This window comes from Egretta garzetta, unplaced genomic scaffold (genome assembly GCF_000687185.1).
Source record: "Egretta garzetta isolate BGI_Z169 unplaced genomic scaffold, ASM68718v1 scaffold559, whole genome shotgun sequence".
Lineage (NCBI taxonomy): Eukaryota > Metazoa > Chordata > Aves > Pelecaniformes > Ardeidae > Egretta > Egretta garzetta.
The window spans coordinates 193295-213838 of record NW_009260842.1 but is presented as its reverse complement, the minus strand read 5'-3'; the positions used below and the strand labels follow the sequence as shown (position 1 = coordinate 213838).

Sequence of the window (20544 nt, the reverse complement as noted above, 5' to 3'; positions counted from 1 at the left end):
AAATCACTTTCTGCTCTGTGAAGTACCTACTACAGTAAAGTCTTGTGCGTGACTCTGTACCCAGGACTCTTCTGGAATACAATGGATAATTAGTAAGTTGCTTATCCACTTAAGACTAATGAGGAAATCGCAGTATCCAAATGCCTGCAGACATAGGGTCCTGATGAGGCAAGAATCAGTGGGATGGGTAACACTTCCAGATGAAGGACAGACCAGTGCACTGTGAGTAGCATAATAGTACAAATGCCTGAATTATTTAACAGTAACACATAAATAAATGGCTGTTTGTTACTTTGCACATTCTTTTATCTATTGAGGCAGCTGTGTTTAGCACGGGAGGAACAGGAAATTTGAGCCCTAGACTCTGCTTCTGGCAAAATCTTGGTGTATTCTCCAAGACATGTTATTTAACCTCTTTTTTTTTTTTTTCCTTCCTTTTTCGGCTCTGATCTCTTCCTATGTAAAAGGGTGTGAAATATTTATCTTGCTGTAAGCCTTAAGATGGGCAGAGAGCTGTTTCACAAAGGAGCGAGAAGCCTGGCCCTGCCGCGGTGTTGATCTGAACCCCCCAGGGCACTGCAGATGGGGTTATCCCCATTTTACGGAGAGGGGTTTGCCCTCAAACGGAGCACAAGACAAGGCAAGGATTTCAAACCGGATCGCTCAGTTTCTATATTTGACAGCCAGCCAGGGCCCCTTCCTCCTCCTTCTCCTCCTCCTCCTCCTCCTCCTCTCCCTGTGTGCCTTGGTAACGGGCTCTGCGCAGTCACACACTTTTGAGGGTAGTTGCTGTATGCTTTACTGGAAATTCAAATGCTTCTGCCTTTGGGGGCGGGGGGTAGGCACCTCCTGGTTACAGGATCAGGCCTTATTTTGTGGTTTGCATGCCCAGAAAAGAAATTTGAAAACACTGCCACAAAACTTATAAATTGTACAGTTGTCTTTCAGGTTTGTTTGTTTTATTTTTTTTTAATGACAATGAATTAATTCAGGATTGGGAAGAAAAATAAGGAGCAATGATTAAAAATTTTACAGTCAATGTAAGTCACTAGGCTTTGCTGCATTTTCAAAAGTCAGAATCTTGTCTTCTGTTGAAAGATAGTAAATCTGCAGCCGAGGAGCTAACAAACATCACACCTCCCAGTTTATTTTTTTTTTTCCTCCTGCAGCAACTGCTGGTGTTGAGCGGTGCTTACCCTTGAACTATTTCTAATGCAAACAAACTGCCTCCTGCCTCCTGCTGAGGAAAGTAGCTTCACTGCCTGGCACAATTAGCAAAAGGTGCCCAGCAAGGTGAGGATTCCCATGCAGGATGAGACCCTCCAACCCCAGCCGGCGGGGCAGCATCTCAGACTTCGGGCAGGCAGCAAGTGGCACCTCACGGCCACTCAGGATGGTGTGTCCCGGTGGCTGGTCCCCTCTGTCAGCTCCCTGCCCCACTGCACGCAGAGTGTATTTGTTTTTAAAAGAGCAGTTATACTTTTTTTACATTTTTTTGCCCCTGCTCATCCCCCACCCTGAGAGCCAATTATAACTCTTCTTTCTAATTTCCTGTCTTTCTAATTAAATCCTTGGTGTATTAAATAAGAAACCTCAAGCGGAGATGTTTAAATTCTGTTCCTGATTTTAAGCCAAGCAAGTACACACAAGAATTCACCTTAGAGCCATGATTTAAATATCTAGCCTCAGAAAGATGAACTACTAACTTAATCTACCCTGGCCTCATTTAATAGAGTTAAGAGATCAGTCTTTGCAAGCTTAATTCTCAGCTTTCTTTCATACAAAAAATCAATATAGAGCAAAATGCACCTGTAGGTAAAATTAATCCTGTGGAACATGACCGGAGCAAGGCCCAGCAGAAGGGGATGCGATGATGAGCTGGTGCTGCCTTTCTGAGGAACGGGTGATGGGTCAGAATTAATTTCTCCCACTGTATTTTACCACACGCAGCTATCATTTCAGTGATGGCTCTGTGCACAACCGCATGCAGCGCAACCCGTGAGTATTTCTGCTACAGGCAGGGACCTCGAGAGACAAAGAGGCTAATTTGGTCGCTGGTCATTGTCCTCGAGGAGCAGTGCCCAGTGCCCTGCAAAGGGTGTGGGGGGTCCCACGGCGGCCAGGGCTGCCCTGTGCCTGGAGGTGCTGCCTGCAGCAGGGCAGCCCTGCACACCGCCTCCCAAACCTCCTCTTAGCTCAGGATGAACAGGGAAGGTTTCTTTGTTGAATTACCACCTCCTTCCCCATTTGTCTCCAAGATCAAATGGCCTAGTTTCACTCTGCTGAGCTGCAAACACCAGAGAGGCTTGCACAGCCTGTTGGTAGGCACATAGTCGTTTGTAAAAATAATGAGACACGGGGGCACAGCTTCTGAGGGTGTGGGGAATGCAAATGCTCAGGAGGAGTTGAAAACACTTTCAAGCCATGCTGGATTTGGACTGGTGAGTGAAAACGGTGCCCCAGATTTTATTCCTTGCTGCAGGTATTCATGGCGAATAAAATCTAATTGGATTAAGTGCTGCATGGGTACACCAGGTGCGTATTGGAAAGGACAATAGCCGCTTTTGTAAAATGGGATCAAACTTCTTTTGCCTACATAACATGAATCAGTCTTCTCCATACTCCCCTTCCTTATATTCTACATTTTCTTCCAGAATTAATTTCTTTTTGTTCGGCCAGACTTTTGCTCATGCCTAAAAAGCTAGGTCGTGCAGAAAGCAAACTCGTAGCCTGTTGTGCTTGTGAAAAAGTAGCATTTTCTAGTGATACACTGCAACATGTCCATCTTGCTGATGGGAAGGTGGAAGCTGCTGTAACAGGGCAAGAATGGGGATGCCATTGCAAGAGCCTTTTAGGTAGAGGAGCCTGGCAGGGGTGACGTGCCAAGGAGCCCAGTGTGGAGCAATGCTTGGCGGTGTGCATTGTAATTACAGCCTTGGTTGCCAAGTTCTCTGTCAACTCTTGCACTGTGTTAACAGTAGCCCTCAAGAGCGACGCACCAGAGCAAACACCACATGCAATTAGCATGAGTTTTAGAAGTCCATTCTATATGCGAAGCCAAGAATTTATTGTTAGTCTAATTAAAGTCCTAGAAGTCTAATCAAAGTAGTGGGTTTTGTCCCAATGATGCTAACACTTTTATGCAAATTGTCCAAGCACTACAGCTCATTCTCAGTAATGATATGGTTCAAAATGTCATACATGCAGTTCCCGTATCGCCTTTCTCAGGTGTTGGGCTCACCCTTCCGTGCACCTCGGGGTCCCAAGGCTGGCATCGGAAATCTTTAGGGAGACAGAGCAAGTGTGTGTGTGTTTTCAGGGGGTGGGTGTTAGTGGCAAGTCTTCTGTCTCCCAAGATCTCTAAAGGGAGGAGTATTATGTTGGTGGCGGGAGTTTCTTCCTCCTCTGGGTTTACTTTTGGTCTATATGTTTGTCAATGCTGTCTGCATGTCTGCTGTATTTACTTGCCCATTCCTCGTTCATTTCCAGTTCCACCTTATATCCACATTTGTGGTATCTGGTACATATTACATATTGGGTACTTGTTCTTTGCTCTCACTAAACCCAGTTTTACTCGGCTCCCAAGGTTGCAGTCTCCTGGTGACCAGTAGTGAATCCCCATGGGTGAGTTGTGATTTTTAGCCCTGGCAGCTCTGGTGCCATCCTGTGCTTGGAGTGTCAAAGCTCCTACGGTCATCTTGTGATTGCACTTCTGGAGATCCTTGATAAACAACCCCCCCCCCCCCCTTTTTTTTTCAGCAGCCTTTGAACTGTGATTTCTTAATAATCCAAGTAACATTTTATTACTGCAGCCTGATCACACCTATTTCCTTGATCTAGGATCATTAGTAATCACTCTAGAAGACTAGTAAGAGTTCTTCCATTAGCAGACACACATACACAGTGCTCTGGTAACTACTTAAAGAATTTTCTTCAAGTTAGAACAGCACTACTGGTGCGTTATCAGAATTTCTTTACAAGACAGTCTTCCTGCATCACACTTCAGACTTTAGGAGGGCGAGGACCGAGGAGGCAGATCTCAGCAAGCCCAAAGCACATGCACTGTCTGCTCCCAGGCGCTGCCATGGTTTTGGCACTGCTGCTATCAAAAGTTGAATTGCTGCCTGCCCTCATGAACAAAAAACAGGGGGGGGGGGAAAGCCCTTCCCATCTGCATCGCCTGAATAACATGCATGGGAAAACTCAGACTGCCTGCTTGGGAGATGCTTTAAAACAGAGCCCTTCTGACCGATACCCAGAACGTGAAAAGCACCAAAGTTTGTGAGGTGCCTCTCAACAGAAGAAGCACATGAATGCCCCTAGACAGCCTGCTGAAGAGCTTTGAGTTAGGTGAGCACCACATCTCCTTAAGGGAAGAATTAAATTCTGCTAAATGCTATTTTCCAACCATTCAGGCTTATAGTGGCATTCAGAAGAACCCCAAAAAGATACATCTCTGTGAAACAGCCACTATATTTTGCATCCTTTACACATATGGGAAGACCTGCAATGGGGTAGCTACAGCACAAACACCGAATGAGGAATTCTGCTCACAAACGTGACAGTCCAGATGAGGCCAGCCATAAGAAAATGTGTTACTGGGAAATGGCATTAGAAAGCAAGCCTGAGGTAGAGCTAGCCAAGATCCCCTCGCTCTTGCTGGCAAGTGCTCACTCACTTTTGACAAGCTGATCCCCTAACAGTGTTGAGCTGCTGGAATATAATACCATGCAGTAGCAAATTGTCCATTGTGGCTAATATTCACACTGGGTATCTCCTGGCATCTTTTACCCAAATGTTTGCAAGGACTTTGCAGGCATTGACTACAGTACTGTAACCCTTGGGAGCACGAGTCACAGACGGGGATCTGGCCACCTCTTTCTCCCCTTTGCAATGTACTACAGGGCAGAGGTGATTTCTCTAGAGTTTTGCGTTGCTGTTTTAATGATGGAGGAAAGCCTATCATGGAGAATTAATGCAGCTTCCCCTGACCTATTTGTATTAGCAATCATCTCTGTTTTCTTAACTATAATCACATTTTAGGGAAGGAAAAATTCTTTTTGGCTCTTGGCATCCGTATGAAATATTCTTTGTCAGACTTTAAATGTTGGATATTTTTTTCCTCCTGGAGCAAAGAACACCTTGAAGTTTTTGAAGTAGTATTACTTATGATAATTTATAAGTGGCTGTGAAGATAAATAATGGGTCTTACTTTCCAAGAACAGCTGAAAGTTCATATTTTATATTGCCTCTTTGACCTTGTAGAGAGCTACACATTTTCAGATTAGTTTGGAGTATTTGTATGTAAGCATTAGAGATGCTAAGCAACCTCCAATCATGACTGGTCTAATGAGGAAATAATTTTCAGGACAAACTAAGTCAAGACTTAAATTAACCTAATTGTTGTGGTTTTGTGGTTTTTAAAATCAACAATCAGTGCTGGGTTTATAATCAATAATTGGTGCCTTGCTAGGATCTGCTTGTAAGCGTTGCCTGGACAGATGCCAGGCTTCTTTTGCTGCAGGAATCAGGACAGCTCTGGCTAGTCTAAGATAGCTTTCCTCTCTCAGAACCTTTTAAACCATACGTAAAAAAATGTACTTTAGTGTATGGACCTAACCTGTTTCAAATTACAGTCTTGGTCAAACAGGTGTGTATGTGGAGACAGATGCATAAGACAAGAAAAAAGGGAGTTTTGGGGCCAAATCAAGTCTGGGATTTTTCTTCCCCAGAGAACCAGAAGTCTAAATAGCGGAAGAAACATACTACTGATATTTTTAATCATACTGATGTGGCTGCTTAAACAGATGCTTAGGTGTTTTGCTGGATGAAGGCCTAGGAGCCAAACCTAACACTTACTGATGTCTACAACAAGGCTGTGGGGGTTTAACTGGGACCAGGAGAGAGCCCAGCAGTGGCATGACAGCACCCGGGCCCAGCTCCCGGTGCTGTTCACCGGGGGGTGGAGGGATGTGTCCTTGCCCCACACACCACTTATATCTCTGCAGAAGATGGAGGGTGGATTTTGAGAAGAAAACCTGGATGCTTCACCCTCTGCTGTGGGAACCTGTGGGTGCGTGGCCTCTTGGCTACGGTTTCCCCCGCCAGCAGAGCACGTTTATCCCAGCAGCCTGGAGGCGGGTGTGCTGGAGATGTTCTCTTGCTTCTGGCTGGACCACACAGGAACTGGGATGCAGCAAGGTGGGCAGCTCAGCTGCTGGTCGGGCAGGGCGGTGGGACCTCTCCATCCAAAGTCCTTCCCACGGTCTGTCAGCTGCCAACAAAAAGTCCTCCTTGAAGCACTGCAGTAAGGCAGGTACCAAAAAATATAGTAACATTTAGTAGCATCTTTTTTCATGGCATGAAAGGGAGAAGCAAGCAATAGGTGTGCCCCTAGCCTTTAGGGAACTGGGTTTTAAGCCTAAATTTTGTGATTCCAACCATGGAAGAAAGGTTCCTAGTTTTTGAAGCTGTGGAATCAGCTTGCCATTTAGCTCTTGTTTGTAAAGCCATGAGTCCCCACAGTTGCACTGCAAGCCAGAAGGCTTTCTTTTTTTAATTTCTTCGGTGGAGCTTTCTCTGATGTAATTATATAGCCTGTTTTCTCTTTTGTGTTTCTTATCATAAATACATATTTGAGCACAGCCTTTGCCCCCAAGAGTCAGAGGGGAATAGTATTTTCTCTGTGTTATTTACTTTTACACAGTTAGCAAAAGAATGTTCACATATATGCTTTTAACTCTGCTAATGAAGCTCTCATAATGTCAAATAAAATGTCACTGTGACCATGCCTAATTAGCATTACAAATTTGGTTGAAGAGATAAATGGCCAGACCCTTCAGGGTGTAAGTCAATCCAGCTCCGGGCATTCGTGCTCACAAGATTTAAAGGGGCTACGGATGGGTCTACAGACTACCGAAACGGAGGCTTGAAAAATACTGCATTAATGAAATGCAAATCATGTTTCAGTTGTTAAATGAACTTGCTATCTCAGGTGTCTCAGGCAATGAAACTGTAAAACTGCTCTGGTTGGGATACAAAAAGCAAATAAGTAGTTACGGTCTCTGCTGAGGTATGGGAGTGAAACACATCAGACCATGTAAAGCTTAATATTCCATGAATGGCTTGGTCCAAAGCCCACTGAAAGTTGATGTAAAGACTGTTGGTATCTGATCTGAAGGCGATTAGTCAGAAATTAAGTATTCTAGGCCTGTTCTTTACCCAGTAAAAACTGAAGTCAGTTGATCATGGTTGGTTTATAAAACAGGAGTTAATGACGTGCAATAAAAAATTAACATCTCATAGACACAGAAAATGTTTTTGCTAGTGACACTATGTAAATGCAAATACATTATTAAAAACAGATCACAACATTATTCAAATGAGGTTTAATTCTCTGTTTTTAGAATTTGAAGAAAAACTGATGCAAGTCATATCTTTAATGACAGCCCAAAGACAAATTTAAACAAAACTATTGAATTTCCATATGAGATTGAATTGACAGTTTAACTGAAATAGTCAAACTTTATTAATTTCCAAAGTGAGGTAATGAAGGAGTTTGCCTAGGAAATTTAATAAGTATGGATGGGCACAGTTCAATACACTGATACTGTCTCGTAAATTTTCTGTTCCATGACAAGTACAAAGTTACGTACATCTAAACTATCATTTAAGTTGTCAAAAGCCTTTGCTAGGAAATTATGCAGGCTCAGTGATTGCTACTGAATGACTGAATAAACAATTTTTGGAAACTCCTCGTTAAACGGCAGTAATTGCTTATTTTAAAGAAAGACAAATCAATACAAATACGTAAAGCCATTAAGAACACTACAGTATGAAAGGATGTATACTGACATGTGACTTCTGTGCAGTTTTTTTCAGGGTCTATATGTTCAGCTGCATCCTACAAATGACAAGTAAACCTTTCAAAATAAAATTAAGAAGGTATTAAATATAAACATGTCCACATCCTTTCCTAAAAAGGTCTTCTTTTGCATATAAAACCAGTGAAGTCAACTAACCACTCACTAGATGAAGCCAGAGAGAGTTCTTCTTGGCTGAGCTGTGAAACTCCATGAACCATTAAGTATCCCCGTACCTGAGTCCCAGGACAAAGCATACATTAATTGCTTTTCCTCCTCAACGTCTACAGGGGTGTTTGCATGGTGGGCTGAGAATTAGCTGAAAGTTAAGCAGAAGACAAACACCTAGTGACTGAATTTTATGTATCAGAAAAATTCTGAAGACAGATTTGCAGCATACACTTGATAAAGAGACTGTTTCCTACTTTTTCAGGGCTGAATATTTACCTTTTACGCACATTAACAGGGAAATTAAGCAACTAATAAATCACAGGGGTGATAAGTGCTCATGTAGATGCACCTGTGGGCTTTTGAAAGTGGCAGCTGAAGCACAGATGGTTTCACACCAAGAAGCACTTTTAAGCGCAGGCTCAGCCTAAGCCAGGTTATCCCAAATACATCTCCATTCACTGAAGGAGCAGTGTCTTGATACATCAACAGTCTGTTGGACCACATTGACACATCCAAGTATATTGCACATAAGACCGGGACCAACGCTATAGCTCCTGAGGACTGAGCCTGTAGCTGCACTGCTATAGGAGAGTCCAGCCCTGCACCTAAGAATACTAGTTCAGATGGAAACTGCCTTCACCTGCACTGCTGAGTAAAATTACGTCCAGTTTTCTGGTCCTGAGGCAGAGTTTCACTTTCTCTGGGCCCAGTGTAATGCCCAATGACCCTGAGGTGTAATTTTTAGCTTTTGTGTTATCTTTATCAGTTCAAAGTGTTTTAAGACTGGGAGAACTGTGCTGTAGACAAACAGAAGCAGTCTTGCATATGTGAAACTGTGCATATGCACTGGGTTTAGCATCACAACATAGAGGTCTTCAGAGATCTAAACCTTCTGGGTAAGATGGAGAGCCAGGTCTCATGCAGTCTTATCCCTGCCTGCTGGGAGTGATCCCCAAAATGTGCTAGGACTCAAACTGCCAGTGCCTGGCATGAGAAAGCCAATTGGCATACACCAAAACCAGACCAGGGACAAACTAAGCAGTACAAATGCTCCAAGTTTGTTTCCTGGGGCTGTTTTATTCAACAGTGTGGACACAGCTGTCATTGCTAACTTCTGTCACTCATCAGCACATGGTGGGTTTTCTCCATCCAGTAGATATATTTTTTGTACCTGCACCTGTAGCTACAGTACTGTGCTTGGGATGTTAACCTTCTAAATGTACTGAAGACATTTGTTTGTCCTCATGCAGGTATGGTCAGGTATGTGTGCTATCATTTATATATGCAAAATGTTCTATGTATGCGGAAAAACTCCTTCTCCAACATTCAAATTAACTAAGCCAATAAGGCTTGCAAAGTTTTGCTGATAGGAGGCAAATATTTTGTAAAAAGTGTTCATACGTTTACTTCATCTTGGATAGAAAGGACAGAATGAAAATCCTTTCTATTCTCTTCTATTTGCAGTGAGAGACAAACTAGAGTTAATTTACCTGATCATCTCATAACCTCAGAAAAAGTTTGTTGTGATTCATTTTGCAGAGACTAATTTATTCAAATCAGCTTCCCAAACCCAGATATTATGCACAATGCTTTTTTTTTTTTTTTCCTGAACTAATCATGTATTTTAATTACTAGGCAATGTTTTCCAGCATAGAACTCACAGAATCTGCACAGCTTAGCTTCTCATGCATTCAGTAACTTGTCCTTTATCAAAGAGTCAATCCTCTTGAGTTTTACTGGCAGTACATGATGTACATCGATTGTGGACAGTGATCTATTTAATTAGCTTATTCATGTGTCTGTGTAAAAAAAGGCCACAGGTACCAAAACCAAGAGATAACAAAAAGAGCTGAGAACATCTTCAATTACAGTATTCTCTTTATCAAGCTCTGAATTTAAATGAACTGCTCTGCAAAACAGATGATGAGTTCATGTAACTGCAAATTAACACAATGAAAGCTTGCTTCTTATGAATGGTGTTTAGCTCTTCAGGTTTTTTTTTCTCATTCCAGCCCTTACATCTGTATTGGGGAGCCCAGGGTTTTATTTTAGTAAAACTAGTGCAAACTGAGTGATTATCATACTATTCCAAATTCAGAATGACATTTCTAAGATCCACACAAACTGGAGCCTATAATGAACAATAAAATACTATTAAAATCAAAATGACAGCATTTTATACCAACTTTAAACAAAGTAAAGGTTTGATCCCTCATATATAATATATGTTAACTACTGAAAATGTAGGAGAATGAAGAAGAGACTTTAAGTGTTTAGTAACTTAATGGACAGAAAGATAAAATTCAGGTATCTGTGTAGGACAAGATCTAATTTGAGGGGGGCATGAATACAGACAAACATTGACATAAAGTCACAACAAAGATCTCACAAAACAAAAGGTGCACTGAAACAGGCATCATAATTCACATATTTTGAACAGTCTCATGGCTGGAATCAAATGCCAGTGTAAAGTAAAATAACTTTTTTAGCAAAGGTGCACTGATGACTGTCAAGTTCTCAGCTGAACCCAAAAGTTGGAACAGTATATAGTGTGCTAGATGAAGGCCTGATAGAACATTTTGGTAGAGCAGTGAATTATTTTGTAGCAAAATACCAGAAATTGCTTGGATTCTTTAATTTTTTTTTCTTCCTTACTAAATATGTAGGTAAAATCTAACTTTAATTTTGGGAAGGGAGAGGCATAACAGTGAGTGAAAAGTATTTATGGATCAAGTAATAGGAAAGGAAGAAATATTTACCTTAAGAGAACAGATGCATTAACCTCACATCCTTCCTCCTTTTCTGGAAAAGATAGAGCCAAGGGCAATGGTGTTGGGAAACATAATGGGTTAAGTTATATCATCAATGACGTGGAAAAAATTAGTATGGAATGCTTATTTATCAAATATTTTCAATCTCAGAAATCACAGTTTGCATATCTTAGCCTCTTGTGCATTCAGTACGTTGCCCTTTACCAAAGAATCAATCTTCTCATGTTTTATTGGCAGCACATGACGTGCGTTAATTGTAGACTGTTCAATTACGTTACTCGTGTGTCTGTGTAAAAAAAGCCTCCAACTACAAAAAAAAAAAAAAAAGAGGTAATAAAAAGAACTGAGGCCTCTTCTTTATTTTCTTATTTCTTCTTCTTTGTTTACCAAAGAACTTGTCAGCATCCATTGAATTTGAACATTAACACCAGAGTTGAACTTGAATGGTCAGGGCATACCGTCTCATACCCCTGTTAGGAGAGCAGGGAAATCTTTGCTTGAGAATGCCAAGAAATCCAAAAGAACAAATGGATTGAAAGAAATACAAATTCTTGGAAACAGACTGATTAATGAATACTGAAGTTGACTCAGACTCTAGCCAAGGAAGCCCATGAATCCCAGTCCATTTAATCTAGGTGGGTATAAGTTTTCCTGTTTCTGACACAGTTCCCTTGGTTGATAGCTGATTACTTTGAACTAAATGAGTGAATAAAAAGCAAGCAAACTCATTAACTTTGGGTCCAGCATATTTCTGACCAGTTATCTTTCTTATTTTTGTCTACAGAATCCCCTTCACCTCCAGATGAGTTTAGAAAACTCACTGAGTTCTGATGCTGACGTCACTTTCTCGATCCTTGCAATGAACAACTGGTATAATTTCAGCCTGATGCTATGCCAGGAGGAGTGGAACATCACAGATTTTCTCTTCCTCACACAACAGAGCTCCAAGTTCCATCTGGGATCCATTATAAACATCACAGCAAACCTCACTTCAACCAGTGACCTTCTGAACTACTTACAGTTTTACCTGGAGAGCATCAAAGACACAACATCTACCATGGTGATGTTTGGATGTGACATGGAAAAAACACGGAGGATTTTTGAAATAACCACCCAGTTTGGTGTGATGCCTCCAGAACTTCACTGGATTATTGGGGATTCACAGAATGTGGAAGAACTGAGGACAGAAGGTTTGCCGCTCGGTCTCATCGCTCATGGCAAGACAACACAGTCGGTCTTTGAGCATTACGTACAGGATGCAATGGAACTGGTCGCAAGAGCTGTAGCAGCAGCCACCATGATTCAACCTGAACTAGCTCTTATCCCAAGTACAATGAATTGCATGGACACAGATGAAAAGAATATCACTTCAGGGCAGTATTTGTCAAAGTAAGTTTTTCCTTTTTTTCTGTAGCAAATACTTATAGTATACAAGAAAAATTTTCCTCCTCCCCACCATTTTCAGTGGCTTAGCTATCATGCTGTTAACCCTCCCTCATGCACGCATTTGTTTCAGTATTTCCTCCTGCTTCATTACTGCTAGGCAAATAATGAAACTTAAACGTAGCCACAGAGGCAGATTAAGCCATTTGTAGAAGATGCTGTTCCGCAGAAGAGACCACATAGTAAACATAGGCTAGGTTACAGACTATGATCTGAAAGTATCTTGTATTTGTGTTTATGCATATAAGAGTGAAAAGTCATGGCTAGTGTCAAATTCTCTGATGTTTTGAGGTACCTGAGAGAATACAAAACACATTAAGATTATTTGCACTACCAAAGCAGTCAGCAAGTATAAAAGCAGATGTGTAGCCCTTGCTAGTATGCTTCCATGGAAGAGAAACAAAAAGGATGCACCTTGACCACCTTAGAGGCCAATGCTGCTGGTGAGAGCACCCAAAACTGCAGAGTGCTCTCTCTCTTGCATGGAGCGGGAGGCTCCTCTTTCAGATTCTGCTGAAACTGTTCCTGTAGACCACTGCAGGTCACTATACTGAAGTTATTCCCAAAACTGCTTGGGGATTCACATCTAGAATTTTTCTGGGGTTTAACATATGACAGGAAAAATCACATGGTTCTTTTTGACAACAAACAAAAAGGTCCTTGCTGAGTATGTGACTTCGTCAGCAGGTTTACATCCAGTGACTGTTGCATGTTTTCACCCCATTACACCTGGTTTTCAGCCTGTAGATTTTGTTGGATAGAGTTAGGAGTTAGTTTTTTGTATGTTTGCAACTTTTTTTGAAATGGTATCTAAGATGCGTCTTCACAATAAAGTGGTAGCAGCACTGCTCAAAACACAACCACTCAAGACCCTTACAGTTCCTTAGTCAGAACTCATCCATAACTTAGGGGTCAACCCCACCATACCCGTTTCCACAGAGTGAAACAAGCCTTAGGAATAAATACTGCGCTGGCTTGCAATTTCCCCACTGACTTGTGATATTAATTTTGTCTTATTATCCTGGATATTTTAACTAGATCATACCTAAGTCCCTGAAAAATAAAACTCAGCAAGAGGCTTCTTAAAGGAGCAAATATTTGAAGACAGTAGTTTTACAAACAGACTTTTTGAGGGTTAAGGAAGGAACAAAGAGAAAGGAAAGCAAAATTAAAGCTCTTAAAAGTATTCCTGCAAAATATGTCTTCATCATTGCTTTGTACAGAAAACTAATAGCTCTTTGATGAATAGTGACCACTCTAACTTTTGTTACGTTTTAGGAGACAATACGCAACTTCATATCTATGAAATGTTTTGTCCCTTCATCTCAGTAGAGATACTGTGGGAAAGAAAAAAAGATCATATGCTTAGTCTTTTTTTCCCTAGGCATCTGCTTGTGGACCCTGTTAAGGACAAAATAACAGGTTAGATATAAACTTGTCCAGAATCACTGCAACTGTTTTTATAGTGTATGTGAGACAGATACCTGATGGCCAGTACTGATGTATTTGAGTTAGCAGGGTAACTATTGACTCAGTGGTACCAATAACTTCTCAGGTGTGAAGCACTGGTGAGTGGCTTAACTGTGACCAATCTTGTCCATTGCACAAATGCTTTTAGGCATGTGGTATGCCTCCAAAGATGAAACTTTTATCTGGAGCTTAATTGGGTGTTTACTAATGTGGGCATTTTTCTGTCTGAATGAACCCATCTGTCTTCATATGTCGCCTTGGAGCTGCGGTGGGTGGGGATGGAGAAGGCACAGTGGCACAGACCTTCACCTTCCTTAACTTCAGTATGTAGTTAAAGAGCAGTCCCACGAGCTGCCACAGCTGACACCTGAGCTTTCATTGCCAACACTGCACTCATACGTTGGCTATGCAGACATTTAAATGCCACCCAAGAGGAGAACAATGACTGTGAACAAGACCAAGATCAGGTCCATGGCAAAGCATGCTTTTATCTATGATATGGACATGGATATAGAAGCGCAAGCCCCTGAAGTTTATACTGTTGTAAGTCTCCATCCTTCATCCCTCTTACGATGAGATTGATTCCCTGATCTATTCCTGCCTGATCATGGCAGCATCCTTGTTAACAGAACAAGGCATTAAAATTTCAAAGTCTCATCTTGTCTTAAAGCTTTAATTAGTCTTACAGCTTTAACTCTGCTTCTTGGGTAATTTCAGCAGCCTGCTATTTGCTTGCCCGTTCTACTTATTGCCTCCAGTAAACTTTCCAGGAAAGATATAGGAATGACCAAGGTATCAAGCCTGAATGAAAATTAAATGATTTAATTAAGTCATTCTTAAAGGTACTACAAAGATATCACTGCTGGAGCATGGTAGTACTGCTAAAGCTCTAATGAGCAGTTCTTACAACAAAGCACATGGAAATCAAAGCTGAAGTGAGTAAATTACGCACTTTGGTCTCATTGGTCAGACTGAAGTGATGCTTGTAAATCATGGCCTATTGGTGTGATAATCAGCTCACACCTATTGACACAGCACCAAGGAAATTCATTCAGCTGTTAGACTTGAGGTTCTGGCCCTTCACATCCTAAAATTTGTACACGTCATCTTTTCATACAAATGTGTCAGCAGCCCTGCTGAAAAGATATTGCTCAGATATTGCCAATGTGTCTAGGCAATACTCAACACTTGCAATTGCCAAAGATTCACACCAGAGATTGCTGGCTTAAATAATGTAGTCAGATCCTCTTACCTATAGAAGTTACCAAGTTAGGGAGTTCTTACATGAAGTCCCTGGCATGAGTTTCACTAGTGCTGCATTCAGTGTATGCAAATGATTAGCAGCCATAGACACTCATGTATAAAACAAAGTGTTGTTAAAATGTATTTCCTACATGGTTCCCTTCATTTGTTCTTATTAATGTCTTGTCACAACCAATATACAGAACATGCAAATCAGCTGCAAAAGTAAGCCACTAACTCAATAAGGTAGTGAAGTCATACGTTTAAATGCTACTAAATCTCTCAGGTAAACATTTCTAACACAATTCAACCACAGGGCAGGTACAGAGAGCTCAATTCACCCTCATGGGCACACTTATTTCTACAGTGGAAGTCAGAGAACACAGTGCATAAATTCCACTGTTCTCATTCTACCTGCAGAAAATAAATCTAATGCATTATTCCATAGCTTCATCTACTCCCAAAGCACCTGGTCTGCAGCATTCTGATATCCAAGTTGTGCTGTGGTAGCAATGTGGGGCCAAAGTTATCAGAACTGTGCTAGCTTATTCCATCTGAGGACTTGTTTCCCTCAATTTTGGCATTTTGTGAACTGTTAACACTATTTTCCACACTTAAACTATTCTTTCGAAATTTTATATACAGACCCATCTACCCATGCAATAGTTTTACTGTTATTGTCATAGTGATGGCTTCAGCATATAAGCCCAGCAAGGCTTGTAAGGAAGAAGTTCCACAATTTTTTACAAAGGTGGAGGAGAGATAAAAACCAGATATGTTTATAGGCACATAAACCTGTCTTTAGTGCATGTTTACTTTCCCCTATAAACTTTGTCTTGATAGTGTTTACATACACAAACATGCAAGTGCACCATCAAATATAAAATAGAGGGTAGAATTAGTCAAACAGTGGTAGACACCACTGATTAATGAAGTTACAGTACCATTTAGCTAACACTAAACTAAGTGGTAAAGGATTTTAAAAATGAGAACCACATCTATGCGTCTGTGCCATTTATAAACACCTATGTGTGGTTTTAGGCATAATTTTTAGGCCCAAGTTAACACATGTACAGATCAATTGGATTTTGACGGTATTGTCTGTATCATCTTTCTCCAAGCTCAACCTACTCAAAATAGAACTGCATAAGAAGAATTTTCAAGCCATCTCTGAGAAGGCTGTCACACAACCACACTCAAAACTGTATTGTTTAGTTTCATAAATTTAACTTTTGCTGAGGACAAAACCTGATATGATCTTGAGACACAAACAGTCCAGAGTTTGAACTGCTGAAGCTCCATCAAAAATCATGGAAAGTCATCAGAACAAAGGGTGGAGAGACTGGGGAGAAGTATGCATGCACACACACTTGCTGTGGATTTATCCTTTTCAAATCAATTTAAGGTTTTCTATTCACTCTAACTATTGATAAACAATTAACACTACTTAAAGTTTATGTCTTGCTTATCGAGGCTGGAATGACAATTACAGCCTTTATATTTCTTTCAATACTTGCTTCATCCAATCACCAGAACTAACGGGAGGTGTTACATTCTGCTATGACAGCTAAATAGTCTGTCTTCTGAATGCCTCTTCGATATGCACCTGACTTATCTTACTCCATATTAGCAGCAATTTAACTCAGTTGTTTTTAATGGAATCACCATACTAAGACTTGTACAGTCTGAGTCCCTCTACAGCCCCTGCAAAATCGCATAGCTGCTTTGTTATTAACAGAGTGCCGTTCAGCTGGTCACGGTCTTTACACTGGAAAGGATTTTCTCCTTATAACACTTATTTCCTGCTCAGTTCCCTGCTCCTTTATCCATGTCATTTGAGCCTCTCTGATAATGACTTCCAAAAGCTGAATTCAACATACAGGGAGGACAACAACTAGCAAACATTGCCACCCAATACAAAGGAAATACTTAACTTTATTGTGAATATCTGGAATAGTAAAAATGCAGAAATCTCAATGCAAAATGTGCAGTGCGAAATGGGCACACTTCATGAAATCTGCTACAATGTCAAAACTGTGTTTTTAAGAACATTACTTTTGCAGATGCTTTAAGAAACTTCTTTTTTTTGAGGGGTAGGAATTAAAACTCATTGTCCTAGGGCAACCATCTTTCACTGAGTCCCTTTCTTCATTCTGAAGTGGCTAACTGTGACTTACCAATGCCAAATTTGCATTTTTGAATCCAGATTGGTTCACTTCAGAGTGCTTGAAAGCTGTTGACAGCACTTCAGTAGCCTCTCTTATGTAAGCTAGAACTCACTGAGATTATAGGATTTTTCTTGGAAGGACATTTCGTACATAATTTCCACTCTTCTATTTTCATACATATTTTTATCTAGGAAACTGACTACAGATCTGGTGAGTTCAGCTTAGAACTAACCTCTGTTTCATTAATGTCTGAGGCAAAGGTAGCTGAAAAAAAATGGTGTTCTCTCAATCATGTTTTTAGTAAACAAAAAGAATATCATTCCTGAGGAGTTTTCATATACATTAGGTAAGATATGTAGGAGAGCACTCTCAGGTACTTTAGTCATAAATTAAGTGGTTTATTCATCGTGCCATAAGAAAGCTATTAATGATCCAGGTGTTCAACAACATCCCCAATCTACTCTCTTAAACATAAATTCACGGTGTCTGCATATGCTTTAGCGTGATGACTTCAGTTGTCTGCTTCTGATTACTCTGCTTTCTCCCTCCAACAGGTTTTTAGCCAACACAACTTTTGATGGTCTCAGTGGCCATATTAAGGTGAAAGGCTCCTCCATTGTCAGCTCAGAAAACAACTTCTTCATCTGGAACCTGCAGCATGACCCTGTTGGGAACCCAATGTGGACTCGTCTGGGGAGCTGGCAAGAAGGAAAGATAATCATGGACTATGGGATATGGCCGGAACAGGCCCAGAGACATAAAAATCACATGCAACACCCCACCCGGTTGCACCTCAGAGTGGTAACTCTGATTGAGCATCCATTTGTCTTTACAAGAGATGTAGATGATGAAGGTCTTTGCCCAGCAGGGCAGCTATGCCTGGATCCTTTGACCAATGATTCAGCCATGCTGGACAACCTGTTTGAAACCCTTCAAGGAGGGAATGACACTGTTCCCATTGAGCTGAAGAAGTGCTGCTATGGCTACTGCATTGACCTGCTGGAGAAGTTAGCTGAGGATATGAATTTTGATTTTGACTTGTACATTGTTGGTGATGGAAAATATGGAACCTGGAAGAATGGCCACTGGACAGGGCTGGTGGGAGACCTTCTTGCTGGCACAGCTCACATGGCAGTGACGTCATTTAGCATTAACACTGCCCGCAGCCAAGTGATTGATTTTACCAGCCCTTTCTTTTCAACCAGCTTGGGCATCCTGGTGAGGACCAGAGACACAGCAGCTCCTATTGGAGCCTTTATGTGGCCACTGCACTGGACTATGTGGCTGGGGATATTTGTTGCTCTCCACATCACAGCTATATTCCTCACCTTATATGAGTGGAAAAGTCCTTTTGGGATGACCCCCAAGGGAAGGAATAGGAACAAAGTCTTCTCTTTCTCCTCTGCCCTGAACGTTTGCTATGCGATCTTGTTTGGGAGAACAGCTGCCATCAAACCCCCCAAGTGCTGGACTGGAAGGTTTTTAATGAATCTCTGGGCTATTTTTTGTCTGTTTTGTTTGTCCACATACACAGCCAACCTAGCTGCTGTCATGGTAGGAGAGAAGATCTATGAAGAGCTTTCTGGAATACACGACCCAAAGGTAAAGAAAGCACGTCTGTTGTTATTAACTCAGCCTTTTCATCTTCCCAGTCAAAATTCACTGCTGCATAATTTATGGTTTCTAATAAAATCAGAAAGCAATGAATGTGCAAAACAGCAGTTGCACTACAATTAGGTACCATCTGATGGCACTTCAGTAGGAAAGTTCAGCGAGAGAGGATCTTTAAACATCTGTAGAGGTGTAGGGAGGGGATTTCAAAGACTGAAGGTGAGGAGAAAAGCGAAGGATCTTGGTATTGGCTGCTGCAGAGAAGAAAAGTGGCTTCTACATGCAGATTAAGAGTTAGGTTTCATTTCTGAAGTCACTTTGGCTGTAGTTGTTTTGATCAGTTGGATGATTTGGGTCATCCCGAGATTGACTCAAACAAAACAACCACAGGACAGGAAGACAAAACCACTGATGTTCTAGGTAGGATTTTGCAAGTATTTCATGGGCCATAACAGTGCTTACAAAGGTGTTACTGGCAAAATTCCCTATCAATGCTAAATCAAATGGAGCAGAACTGAAATATTTTGAAAAATCCTACCTTCTACATCAAAACAGTGGAATCCACTTTACAAGTAGTCAAACATTTGATTTGCACTGTTTGTGCTGGGGAACTGTCATGGGAGGAGATGAATTATGTTGTAGACAACACATCTGCAAATAGCTCAGACTTTCTAGTACTTTTTGGTAAGGCAAGGAAAAATGTAGACGTGGGACTGCATCCACCCACTCTCTCCCCCACACCCAAGGTGGGAATGAAGGGATCTTCAGTTGGAATTTAAGTCCAGTCATTTTATAAGACTATTGTGGTTTTATTTGCCACTAAGTAATGATCATGAAAATGTGTGTGCAGAATGGTTTGTAGAGGGAATACACAGCTGCAGGTGACACAAGAGCAGGCATCCTCTTCACCTGACAGTCACTCCAGGGGACAGGGTGGTAACAGCAAACCTTGTTTGTTTGGCACTTTCTCCAGTGAAGGTGTGATTGCATTGTCTGCAGTTTTATAATCAGGACTTAACTGCTGGCACATAGCTTTGGAACCATCCACCTTTAATTTGTCTCAGGTGACTGAACTGATACAACATTGTGCCACTGGAAAAAAAAGTCATTTTAAGAACTCAGGAACTGAACATATATTTTGCTTTCATAAATTGTATAAATAAAGGTTACATATGTCCCTCCAGACAGGAAAGGCCAGCTCCATCTGTTATGTTAGTAAAACCTTGCATTCAGACTAATGACCATACAGTTTTGTCTTTGTGTGTATGACTTCTGACTTGCTCCCTCCAACATTGTCTAGATTATTTCTACCAAAAATATTTTAAATAAAGAACTTTATGGTCAGCCTGAGGCACTCTAAAATTGATTTATGACTTAAAACAAATTGCTACTAATGATCTGCTCTTCCCCTCCACGAAAAAAGTATCATCAATATTGCATCAATAACTTCATTAATTTAAGCCACAAAAGTCCAGGAATCATGTATTTGTTTTATTCAAAGCATTCTGAATAAGCAAATGAGAGCTTTCAGCTGGATTCCCCCAGCTCTGTTACAGTCATTGTTGTGTGAGCCGTAATTTGGCTTGAAAATGAGGTTAGTCCTCTACTAATTGCATGGGCATCACCTGATTCATCAAATCACATCACATCAGATTACATCCTATTTTTCTGCATCAGTATTGTGACGACACATGGAGTTCCTGAGACAGGTATTGAGAAATTTCTGCAATTGCAGGAAAATTAAATTATTCTAAAGCTGCACTATAACGCTTGGCTTTGAGTTAGAAAATTGAGCGCAGAGTATTG

General features: G+C 41.0%; 1 protein-coding gene across 1 annotated transcript in view; it reads left to right on the top strand.

Annotated features, from left to right (window-relative positions):
* Positions 1–20544, top strand: part of GRIN3A (glutamate ionotropic receptor NMDA type subunit 3A) — a gene marked incomplete at its 5' end in the record, with an annotated part of 71935 nt that overhangs the window by 16780 nt on the left and 34611 nt on the right. Inside the window, 2 exons of the mRNA XM_009647118.2 lie at positions 11589–12193; positions 17682–18729. Coding sequence (XP_009645413.1) covers positions 11589–12193; positions 17682–18729 — 1653 coding nt within the window. The remainder of the gene's footprint in view (positions 1–11588; positions 12194–17681; positions 18730–20544) is intronic.